Source organism: Grampus griseus (genome assembly GCF_964374135.1).
Source record: "Grampus griseus genome assembly, chromosome: 8".
NCBI lineage: Eukaryota > Metazoa > Chordata > Mammalia > Artiodactyla > Delphinidae > Grampus > Grampus griseus.
In genome coordinates this window covers 64,989,001-65,001,756 of record NC_139002.1, presented here as the reverse complement: position 1 = coordinate 65,001,756, position 12,756 = coordinate 64,989,001, and the positions used below count along the sequence as shown (strand labels likewise).

The 12,756-nt window shown below is 38.4% G+C and overlaps 1 protein-coding gene across 2 annotated transcripts in view; it reads right to left on the bottom strand.

Annotated features, from left to right (window-relative positions):
- The window catches only part of SWAP70 (switching B cell complex subunit SWAP70), a 79,354-nt gene that overhangs the window by 42,994 nt on the left and 23,604 nt on the right, over positions 1-12,756 (bottom strand). For both annotated transcript variants that reach the window (XM_082659947.1, XM_082659948.1), the window contains exon 2: positions 10,923-11,063. In XM_082659947.1, the coding sequence (XP_082516073.1) occupies positions 10,923-11,063 (141 nt within the window). The remainder of the gene's footprint in view (positions 1-10,922; positions 11,064-12,756) is intronic.

Sequence of the window (12,756 nt, the reverse complement as noted above, 5' to 3'; positions counted from 1 at the left end):
CCTCTCACTGTTGTGGCCTCTCCCGTTGCGGAGCACAGGCTCCAGACGCGCAGGCTCAGCGGCCATGGCTCACAGGCCCAGCCGTTCCGCGGCATGTTGGGTCTTCCCAGACCAGGGCACGAACCCGCGCCCCCTGCATCGGCAGGCGGACTCTCAACCACTGCGCCACCAGGGAAGCCCCAAATGCTTTTTCTTATGTAGAAAACTCGAGATTCCACCCAACAACTGGTTTATTAAAACTAATAAACCAATTCAGCAAACTTCCAGGATACAAAATCAACCCTCAAAAATCAGTTGTGTTTCTATACACTAACAATGACAATCAGAAAAGAAAATTAAGAAAACAATCCCATTTGCAATAGCATCAAAATGAATAAAATACTCAGGAATAAACTTAACCAAGGAGGCAAAAGACTTGTACATTGAAAACTACAAAACATTACTCAAAGAAATTAAAGACGACACAAATAAATAGAAAAACACTCTATGCTCATGGACTGGAAGACTTAAATTATTAAAATGTCTATACTATCCAAGGCAATTTACAGATTCAACACAATCCCTGTCAAAATCTCAAAGGCATTTTTTTTTTTTTGCAGAAACAAAAAACATCCTCCTAAAATTCATGTGGAATCTCAAAGGTCCATGATAGTCAAAACAATCTTGAGATGGGACTTCCCTGGCAGTCCAGCAGTTAAGACTCCGTGCTTCCAATGCAGGGTATGTGGGATCGATCCCTGGTTGGGGAACTATGATTCCATATGCCCTGCGGCACAGCCAAAAAATTTAAAAAACAAAAAACATGGGCTTCCCTGGTGGCGCAGTGGTTGAGAGTCCGCCTGCCGACGCAGGGGACACGGGTTCGTGCCCTGGTCCGGGAAGATCCCACATGCTGCGGAGAGGCTAGGCCTGTGAGCCATGGCCGCTGAGCCTGCGCATCCGGAGCCTGTGCTTCGCAACAGGAGAGGCCACAACAGTAAGAGGCCCACGTACCACAAAAAAAAAAAAAAAAAGAAAAAAAAATCTTGAGAAGAACAAAGTTGGAGGCCTTACACTTCTTGATTTCAAAACCTATTACAAAGCTAATAGGTAATCAAAACAGTATGGTACTGGGGAATTCCCTGGTAGTCCAGTGGTTAGGACTCCACGCTTCCACTGCAGGAGGCATGGGTTTGATCCCTGGTCGGGGAACTAAGATCCCACAAGCCATGCGGCACAGCCAAAAAAACAAAACAAAAAACAGTATGGTACTGGCATAAAAACAGACATATAGACCAATAGAACAGAATAGAGAGCCCAGAAATAAACCCTAATGTATACTGTCAAGTGAGCTTTAAGAAGGGTGCCAAGACCACACAATGAGGAAAGGACCATCTCTTCAACAAGTGGTATTGGTAAAACTGAATATCCACATGCAATAGAATGAAGATGGACCCTTATCTTACACCATGTTCAGAAATTAAGTCCAAAACAGAGTAAAGATCTAAGTGTAAGACCTAAAAGGATAAAACTCCAAGAAGAAAATATAGGGGAAAAGCTTCATGACATTGGAATGGGCAATGATTTCTTGGGTATGATTCTAAAAGCACAGGCAACAAAAGCAAAACAGACAAAACTACATCAAACTTAAAAACTCCTGCACACAAAGGAAACAATCAACAGTGTGGGACATGGGTGAACCAGTCCTTGCCATCCCAGAACTTACACTCCAGGGGGGTAATAAGATATCAAACTGTACAGCAATAACACAACCACTTATGTGGTGAAAACTGTGGCAAAAAGGAAAAGCACAAAACGTTGCAAGCATACATTACAGGAAAGCTGGTTAGGTCTAGAATGGGTGGGGTGCTACCTGGAGAAACCTCCCTGAGGAAGTGACAATCAAGACAAGACCTCCACATTACGGGTGGAGGAAACTTTACAGCAGAGGAAGCAGCATGTCTGAAGACTCTGTGGCAGGAAGGGTCTTAGTAATCTGAGGAAGGTCAAGGTGGCTGGACCGAAGTGAACAAGAAGGGAGGAGAGAGGAAGAAGAGGAGGCTAGAGAGGTTGCAGAGGCCAAATTGAACGTGGCCCTGTGTGCCATGATAAAGATGCTTAAAACAACAGCAAGGCATTGAAAGGTATGGATTCAATATTCAATATTACCTCAATGAAAATAAATCCATAAATTGAAATGGTCTCTAGGTCTGTTCTAACTACAAAAGGTCTAGAAATCTATGATTCCATACTCCATTTCATCTACAATTACAAACTGTGCTCCAAAATTCCAGTTTGTATCACACATATTAAATCAATAGTCTCACATTTAATAATAATGGCTGCTAGTGGTTTCAAGGTGTCCAAATGGAGGATAATTTCCCAGGAAGAAAGTGTAGAGTCCTTCTTATTTTTAACATATAATTACTTCACACCAAAATTCATACATATGAAGAATAAGGTATGACCTCAATCCTGACTCAAAGCAAAACTAAACTCACATGTTCTCTAAACTAGAAATTTCATACAAACCAGCTCGAGACTAAAGTGGCTGTGGAACAGAGACAGTTCTCAGAAGACAGGGAAACTGGCCAATCTGACGCTTTAGAAATTGATTGTAGACATTTTTTTTCTCAGAAAGCATTCACACTCTTTGATCAGTGATTCTACTTCAAATAATCTATCCTAACAAGTGAATCCGAGTCAGATAAAGATTTATCTAGGATAGTCACTATTATTTATAAGAGTGGGAAAAAAAAAAGTCCACCAAAAAGGGAATGGGTATAAAGTCACAGTACAAAACTATTATACAGTCACTGAATACCACTTAGTACCTGGGTGACCTTGGGCAAGCAATTTAACCCAGGGTCCGTCTCATCTTTAAAATGGTGGTAATGATGGTACTTGACCTACAGAGTTGACATAAAGACTTAATTAGAAACCTGTTTAAAACATTTAGTACCTGATACACAATAGACTCTAAATAAATGTTAGCATATGTATACTCAACGTCTTTTTTAAAAAATTTAATGATATGGGACAATATTAATGTTAAGTGTTCAATATGATCCCAACTTGAAAAATAATATATAAAAACATATTTTAAAAAACAAAAACTTGGGAATTCCCTGGCAGTCCAGTGGTTAGGACTCTGTGCTCTCACTGCCAAGGGCCTGGGTTCGATCCCTGGTTGGGGAACCAAGATCCCACAAGCCGTGCAGTGCAGCCAAAAGAATAAATAAAATAAAAACTCAAAGCACACATATAAAATGTTAACAGTAACTGCCTATATATGTTAAAGTTATGGGTGATACATATTTTCTTAATAAGTTCCTTTTTTTTCTTAATTTCAACAATATCCTGTTATTGCCTTTACAATTAAAAAAACTTTAAAAACAGTATTTTACATTAATTATCATGGAGATGCAAATCAAAACACAGTAAGATTCATACCCACTGGAATGCCTAGAATAAAAAAAAATGTTGGGCTTTCCTGGTGGCACAGTGGTTGAGAGTCCACCTGCCGATGCAGGGGACACGCACGGGTTCGTGCCCCGGTCCGGGAGGATCCCACATGCCACGGAGTGGCTGGGCCCGTGAGCCATGGCCGCTGAGCCTGCGCGTCCGGAGCCTGTGCTCCGCAACGGGAGAGGCCACAGCGGTGAGAGGCCCACGTACAGCAAAAAAAAAAAAATGTTGGTGAGGATATGAAGAAATTGGACCGCTCAGCCATTGCTGGTAGAAAAGTAAAATGCCCAGCTGCTTTGGAAAACAGCTTGGCAGTTTCTCAAAAGGTTAAACACAGAGTTGCCACATGACCCAGCAATTCCATTCCTAGGTATATACCAGAAAACTGAAAATATACATCCCCACAAAAACTTGAACATGCATGCTAACAGCAGTAAATTCATAATAACCAAAAAGCGGGAAAAACTCAAATGTCCATCACCCAATGTGCAAACAAAATATGGTATATCCGTAATGAAATATTATTCAGCCATAAAAAGAAATGAAGTACTGTTATGTACTACAACATGGATGAATTTTGAAAACATGATGCTAAGTGAAAGAAGACATACACAAAAGGCCACATATTATGATTCCAGTCATATTGTATGAGTTCAGAATAGGTAAATCCATAGAGGTAGAAAGTAGATTAGTGGTTGCCTAGGGCTGCGAGAGGAGAGTAAGGGTTAATGGGTACAGTCTTTTTGAGGGAGAGTAATGAAATCTTCTAAAACTGATTTTAGTGATGGTTGCACAAAAATGTGACTATACTAAAAACCACCAAATGGCACCCTTTAAATAGTTAAACTGTATGGTACATGAATTACATCTCAGTAAAGCTGCTATTTTTGAAAACAATATTTCTTTAAACTACATCACTCTTATATTGCTGGCCAAAGTATTCAATGACATAAAGTCATCCATATTCTCAGCAGGGAACCTCTTTAATCACTCCGAAGTTTTTAGTCCTGTGTAACTTTACAAATCTGATCAAAATGTAGAGTCCAACTTGACCACTGTACCAAGTTAATACTATATAACTTTCAAACAACAATGAAAGAAAAAAATAACATAGGCTATAGGACAATAAGAAAGAACTGTACAAAAGCATGGTTTGGGAAACTTAAGAGCAGTACCCCTTCCTATTAAATGATACTTGTTAGGCATACATTTGACAACATTTTGAATGCGAAGGCATATTCATTCCACTAAAAGAAATTTGAAAACTCATTTTATAGAACTATAACACAGGAAGAGCAAGCATCCGGTAAGAAAGTAAAAATGTCCAGCCTAGGAAAACAGAAAGCAGAGACTGCTAGACTCTAGAAAAGGGACATTATATTGAACAAAAATTTTTCTCTTTGTGTGTTTTTCTTTTGTGTGTGTGTGTGTGTATGTTTCCCAAAAAAACAAACAAAAAAAAGGATTATGTTAGAAAGCAGCAAATTCCCCAATTAGGACTGGCTTATTGCCAATGGATTACTGGTTTTTAATCATCAAATAGCCCAGACCAACCTTTAATGTGTAGAATCAGGGAAAATAACTGACCATGATTTGGACCAAAAAGCCAATTAGGCTACTAAATCTCATGAAAGGCTTAGCTTGCCTCATAAACATGCTGAGGCAGAACTAGTTTTTTATGTAGTCTACTAGGGCTCAATAGTAAAAAGTTAACAATATAACACTTTCTTCAATTACTCACTATCAGATAAGCCAGGCGCAGTGGTTTTTTTGCCCAAAAAAAAGAGGGGTGGGGGGGAAGCTCACAAAAAATTCTTCCTAGGTGTTCACAGAATCCTATTCTTTTATTTATTTATGTATGTTAGTATGGCTGCGTCAGGTCTTATTGCTCTGCGCAGGCTTTCTCTAGTTGTGGCGAGCGGGGGCTACTCTTTGTTGTGGTGTGCGGGCTTCTCATTGTGGTGGCTTCTCTTGCTGCGGAGCATGGGTTCTAAGCGCGCAGGCTCAGTAGTTGTGGCTCGCGGGCTCTAGAGCGCAGGCTCAGTAGCTGCGGCACACAGGCTTAGCTGCTCCGCGGCATGTGGGATCTTCCCGGACCAGGGCTCAAACCCGTGTCCCCTGCATTGGCAGGTGGATTCTTAACCACTGCACCACCCAGGAAGTCCCCAGAATCCTATTCTTCTAATCCTATTTCTTCTAAAGAAGAAATTTAACAAATAAGCAAAGAAAAAGTTAACAATCAGCGGAGGCAAAATATTTGCTACAAGAACACACATGTTAATCATCTGAAGCCTCAGGAAAGCTGAAAATAAATTCTATCAATGTGAAGAACAACAGGAATTATTCTCTCTGAAGAAGCAAATATAGAAACCAAATAGAAAAATTACTTTTCGCAAAGCAAGTTTCATTATAATTTATCTCTTGGTCTCAACCCCTTCTGAGTAATTCTCTTAGGCAAAGGCAGAAAACCTCTCAAATAACCTGGGAGGAAAATGACCAAAATGAACACTGAGGAACACCAGATACTAATTAAGAAGAAAAAATCACCTTAAAACACTTGAGAAAGAACCTAAGAGAACTAGAAGGAGGCTGAGATAGTCTGAGATGATCAGAATGGCTTTTAAACCATTCTACCCCTGCCCTTACATATCCAGTAACTGGAAAACATTAATTCTGGAAGGGAGTAATTAATCCCTCAAGAGTACATATAGTTAAAAGGACACTGGTCTAGAAGTGAAATGGCTTAGGTTCAAAATCTATCTACCCCTTTTTAGCTAGGCAACCTTATGCACTCTATTTCCTCCCGAGTTAAATGGGGATAAGAATTCCAGTTGTGCATCATCACAGGATTACCATGAGGATCAAATGAGACTTTACACACACACACACACACACACACACACACACATATATAGGAAAGCACATCTTGCAATGTTTAATCATTTCATATTTTCATTGCATAACTGATTACGATCTCTAAGTTTTTATGTTAACATTCTTCAGTCACTATTGGCATTTTTTTCAACCAAGTTTCAAAACAAGGCACTAATCTTTGCTCAATTTAAACCCACACCACAAAAACCTTGCCTGCTTTATTTGGATTGAAGGCCAGGCAAAATTCCACTCCAGGTGGCTAAGCAATAATAAACAAGGGCTCACTGTTTCATCACATCCTCACTTGCTCTGTGAATAAAGTTTTTCTCCAAATTTTGTGGCTAATTTTGGACTTTTTAAATACTGCTGTATTTTCTCCCCCAGTTACAAAACTTTTAAATACCTAAATACTAAAACAAAGAACATTTTAAAACTTTAAAATTCAAGATGTTTAAAGAGAGTTACATCAAGGAGAACAAAATGTGGTATCAGGGTACAGCACTTCAAGATATTCAACCATGTTTCTCTATCTACTAGTCCAGCCGACACAAATTCTAGCACTGAAAAACAAAGCAATTTCCAGATTTCTGAGAATCCCCCAGTATGTTTCATTTATATATATGTGTATATATATATATATTTTTTAATATATATAAATTTATTTATTTTGTTTTATTTATTTTTGGCTGCGTTGGGTCTTCGTTGCTGCGCGCAGGCTTTCTCTAGCTGTGGTGAGCGGGGGCCACTCTTCATTGCGGTGCGCAGGCTTCTCATTGTGGTGGCTTCTCTTGCTGTGGAGCACAGGATCTAGGTGCGCGGCCTTCAGTAGTCATGCCTGCTGGGCTCTAGAGCGCAGGCTCAGTAGTTGTGGTGCACGGGCTTAGTTGATCCATGGCATGTGGGATCTTCCCGGACCAGGGCTCAAACCCGTGTCCCCTGCATTGGCAGGCAGATTCTTAACTACTGTGCCAGCAGGGAAGCCCCTGTTCTATATATTTTAATAACAGACATAATTCTGCTTATTCTCTTTAGTTTTTAAGATTAAACACATGCACACAGCAGGTAATCAAACATTTGCTGAACATAAGACATATTTACTATGTGAACTTGGTTTGATTTTGTTTAAATAAATTGAAATTTTTGAAAAGTAAAAATATGATGAGGTTATAGTATCTATTTAAAACACATTTTTGTATTTTAAAAGTAGGGAAGACAATAAGTCTTTATTTTTTATTTATTTAAAGTCCATGATGCCAGAGTGCTAACACATACTTTAGGGGAAAAAATTAGGGGACTAGCCGTTGTTTGTCCTAGACGCACAGAGAAAGGGAGTCCTTTGGGTTTGATGGTCCACTGCAGATTGACTGTCTTGTTTCTAGTTCATAGGGCCTAAACTTGATTAAAATAGATATTGGGAGAATAAAAGAGGGATATACCTAATTTTAACCCCTTCTGTGGGATCTGGGCATGTACCATATCCTAACCACTTGTCTTAGGGGTTGTTAATGGAGTGTAAATGTTCTCACCACTATGGTTGTATTCAAAACCTCTTGCCTTTTATTTAAATTAGTGCAGAAATATCAAACGGTAAACTCAAGGATTCTGAAGCTGTTGTAACTAATCATGGTTAAGAGAATTTCTTTAAGATACAGAAAAACAAATACTATATGTTCTCAGTTATACTGCAGACTATTTAAAACAATGAACTCAAAGAAATAAGAGAGTAGAATGGTGGTTGTCAGGAGCTGGGGGGTAGGGGAAATGGCGAGATGCTGGTCAAAGGGTACAAACTTTCAGCTTTAAGATGAATAAGATCTGGGATCTAGTGCACAGCATTGTGACAATAATTAACAATACAGGATTATATACTTGAATGTTGTTAAGAGAGTAGATCTTAAAAGCTATAACCACAGGGAAAAAAAAAAGGTAACTATGGGAGGCAATGATAACACAACTAACCTTACCGTGGTAATCATTTCGCAATATATATATGTATCAAATCATCACGTTGGGGGACTTCCCTAGTGGTGCAGTGGTTAAGACTCCGCCTGCCAATGCAGGGGACACGGGTTCGAGCCCTGGTCCAGGAAGATCCCACATGCCACGAAGCAACTAAGTCCATGCACCAAAACTACCGAGCCTGCGCTCTAGAGCCCGAGAGCCACAACTACTGAAGCCCGCACACTTAGAACCCGTGCTCCGCAACAAGAGAAGCCACTGCCAAGAGAAGCCCATGCACCACAACAAAGACCCAACACAGACAAAAATAAATAAAATTTTTTAAAAAGTTAGATTAAAAAAAATCATCACATTGTACACCTTCAATTTACATATATTACATACAATATACATATATATTAGGTATCAATAATATCTCAATAAAGCTGGGGGAATTTTTTCTAAATAAAAAGAATTTCTTCACCAAAAAAGACATATTTACTTATAATACAACTATAAACACAAATGAGCTACCTGATAAATAAACAGAAAGACAGCCCAAAAAAGCTTTAGAAAATAGTACAGCATCATACTGTGAAGTTTTGAAACCTCACACATCAGTTTCTGTATAATTTGTTTGAATCTTTTTTATCATGATATAATTCACATTCCATAAAATTCACCCTTAAAGTGTGCATTTTAGTAGTTTTTAGTATATTCACAAGGTTTTGCAACCATCATCACTATGTAACTCTAGAACATTCTCATCACCCCAAAAAGAAATCCCAAACCCATCAGTAGTCACTCACCATTCCCACTTCCCCTCAGCCTCTGGCAACCACTAATCTATTCTATATCTCTATGTGTTTGCCTATTTTGGACATTTCACATAAATTGGATCACACAATATGCGGCTTTTGTGAGTCTGATCGTCTTTCATTTCATTATGGTGTGGTTTCTCCCTCTGCAGTTGTTTCTAATTAAAGCATGACCAAGTATATGTATAAAACATACACACACAAATAAAGAGCAAAAAATTGTATTATGAGGCTGATATGGAATAATAGATATAGGTACAAAGAATACTACCTAGATGAATACACTGTAATTTGGACAATCTTTGCTGCAAAATTTCTAAAACATATAACGTGATTTTTAAAAAGAATGCTGACCAACATTTTGGCATTCTCCATACCAGTAACTTAAATTATTATTATAAATTTTAATTACTGTACTTTGCTTTTATAAAAAAGACACTTAACTATAAAAAGAATTTATACATATAAGTAGCTATAAAAATCCCAAAAAAGTCAACAGAAAAATATATGTCAATAGTTATGGTATTTAGGTGATTGGAAAACAGGCTTTTTAATGTGTTTTATTTTTAATTTAAAAGTATTATCACTGTCACTTTTTGAAAGACATTTTTGACATATATCCAAAAATTTCAGGCTTGGTGTTATAAATAAGCAAAAGCAGTAATTCCCAACCCTTCGTGTGCATATATGATTACTTTCATACTAAACTAAATGTACATGATATGGAAAGATGACACTAATATATTGTTCAGTTAAAAAAGTAAGTTGAACTATATGTAGCATAATCCTATTGGTATAGAAACAAAACACTATGTATTGCATAAGTGTGTATTTGCATGTCTATAAAAAGGTCAGCAAAGATATTCATCAAACAGTTAAAAGAGGTTACTCCCATGGAGTCAGACTAAAAAGGGTAAAGAGGTTTTACTTTTTATTTCATATATTTGTATTAATTGACTATTTAATAACAAAGCTACTTTTTGTAATTTTTTAATCACCAATGTTTTTAATTAAATGTGCCATCAATTTAGATTATTTTCTTTAAAAAAAAATAAAAGAACATTAAAGTCAAAACTTTAATGTGTCAATTTTTAATTATCCAAACCAAGGGAGAAACCAAACCCAGCAGAAAATACCAATATGGCTTCCAAACACATAATCTTTTTTTTTTTTTTTTTTTTTTTTTTTTGCGGTACGTGGGCCTCTCACTGTTGTGGCCTCTCCCGTCGCGGAGCACAGGCTCCGGACGTGCAGGCTCAGCAGCCATGGCTCACGGGCCCAGCCGCTCCGCGGCATGTGGGATCTTCCTGGACCGGGGCAGGAACCCGTGTCCCCTGCATCAGCAGGCGGACTCTCAACCACTGCGCCACCAGGGGAGCCTGCATAATCATTTTTTACAGCATCTTTACTCATAACATATCCCAGAGGAAACATCCAAGTGGCACCGAAAAAGTCTAGGATGAAAGTTTTGCTGTATGATATCTATAAAGATAATTGACATCACATTTTACCCCATCATATCCATGCTTTAACAATCATTGCCAGTACATGTGGAACCAGAATTTAAAAGAAAAAAAGCTCCCTAAGAGAAGACAGGTACAGATTAATACAGAATACTTAATTTCCAAAAAGAGCCAAGTCATAAAAATATCAAAGTTTTAGAAGACACTGGAGAAGAGAGAGAAATAGGAGTACTGTCAGTCTCATTCTTTCTTTCCTTTCTGATTTATCTCGTGATGCTTCACACCGAAACTCCTTAGTGAACTCACCAACAAGGGGCTATAGGGCCCACTTGAAATGTACAATCTGAACAATGCTGTAAGAAGGAAGAGATTAGAGTCATACCTTTTCCAAAATGAACTTGTTTAAATACGGCATGTAGCCCTGATTGGAGACAGGCCCCTCATCATCATCCCGGAAGTGCTCTTCAAGGGCAACAGGGTCATGTGGAACCTTCAGCACTGTGCACAGGTTATGGGAAAGGACCTAAGGGAGAAAAAGGGTAGTTTAGAGGCGTCCACTAACCAGCACACGGCACCTTCACTGTCCGAACACAACTGGCTGCTCCCTGTCCTGGGGAGAGAAAGATGAAGAATAAATTGCCGGCTGCCAGCTCCCCACCTGTTACCCATAGTGTCTCATTGCCTCCCCAGTTCTGGTCCACTTCAAACAAGTCTCTCTTACATGCCCTACAATGAGCCAGGCTCCATGCAAGATCTGTGACTACCAGACTCCTTGTAGTCTTTTATTAATTGGCCGACATTAGAAAGAAAAAGGGGGGAAAGAGCAAGAGAATGTGTTTAAAATTAAACTTCTCCTAAGTAGAGCAGTCCGTCAAGTAGAGCTGTAAGAGAAAGAACCTGGCTCTGAACAGCTGCAGCTGGGGGTTCTGGACAAGGTGGCTGACCTGGGCCCAGCCACAACCTCTCTGGGCTTCAGTTCTCTCCTTTGTTCAATATAAAGGGCCAAGTTAATATACAAATATACCAGTTATTAATTAGTAATTAGTTATTAATTCGTTATTAATTAATATATTATATATATAATATATATTAATAATATATATAATAATAAATATAATAATAATATATATTATTAATATAATAACTAATTAGTAATTAGTTATTAATTAGTTATTAATTAGTAACTCTAGGCATCCAAACATCTCTAAAATTCTGTGATGCTAGGCTAAGTTTTCAGGATGAGTATAAAAGAGTATAAATATAAAAAGAGAAAGAAATCAAGGGCCCGATTTAGAAATACATGAAAAATCAATAGCAAAAAAATCTCAGGAGTCACCAAAATGGTTGAAAATATTCTGTCAAAAATCTGCATCCTGGGGCTTCCCTGGTGGCGCAGTGGTTGAGAGTCCGCCCGCCGATGCAGGGGACACGGGTTCATGACCCAGTCCGGGCGGATACCACATGCCGCGGAGCGGCTAGGCCCGTGAGCCATGGCCGCTGAGCTGCACATCCGGAGCCTGTGCTCCACAACGGGAGAGGCCACAACAGTGAGAAGCCCGCGTACCGCAAAAAAAAAAAAAAAAAAAAAAAAAAATCTGCATCCTGGTCTTGCAATAATCGAAGTGCACACTTTAACATTCAGGTAGCTGAGTTAGCAGTCTGGGCTCTTTCAGTACTACTCTTTTTTCTTATTAAATGAAAATCTAAATATAAAACTTAAATCCCTTCCATTCCATTTGTGCATTCTAAACAGGTCAAATTACAGAGCTAAGGCCATGCTGCCTCTAACACAGAATCTTATTAGATGTTAAATCCCAGGTTAAAATCTTCCCTATTTGTCTCAGCCCTACCCATTTAATCGCTTAAGGAGCCAAATTCATCTCAATGAATACTTTCAATTCCATAAAGCAAGTTACTTTTTTCTGCACACACATATTTCGTTAGAATTTTTTAAGATTAAAAAAATTAACCTATAAAAAAACATTTGCATATCTTCTTTCTACATTTGTTTTGTTTCTCAAAGCTTCATTTATGTGGAGATCCTTTTCTACATGCTCTACTGGTTTTAAGGAAGTAAGTAAAGTAAAGGAAGTAAACTCACAAATGGTTATAAATGAAGTAATGAAGACTTCTATCAGCCCCTACAAAGCAGGCTGTTTTTCTCAAGTAAAACTTCTATTTGCCAGTAGTAGAGCACATGAAAAGGGCACGGTAGA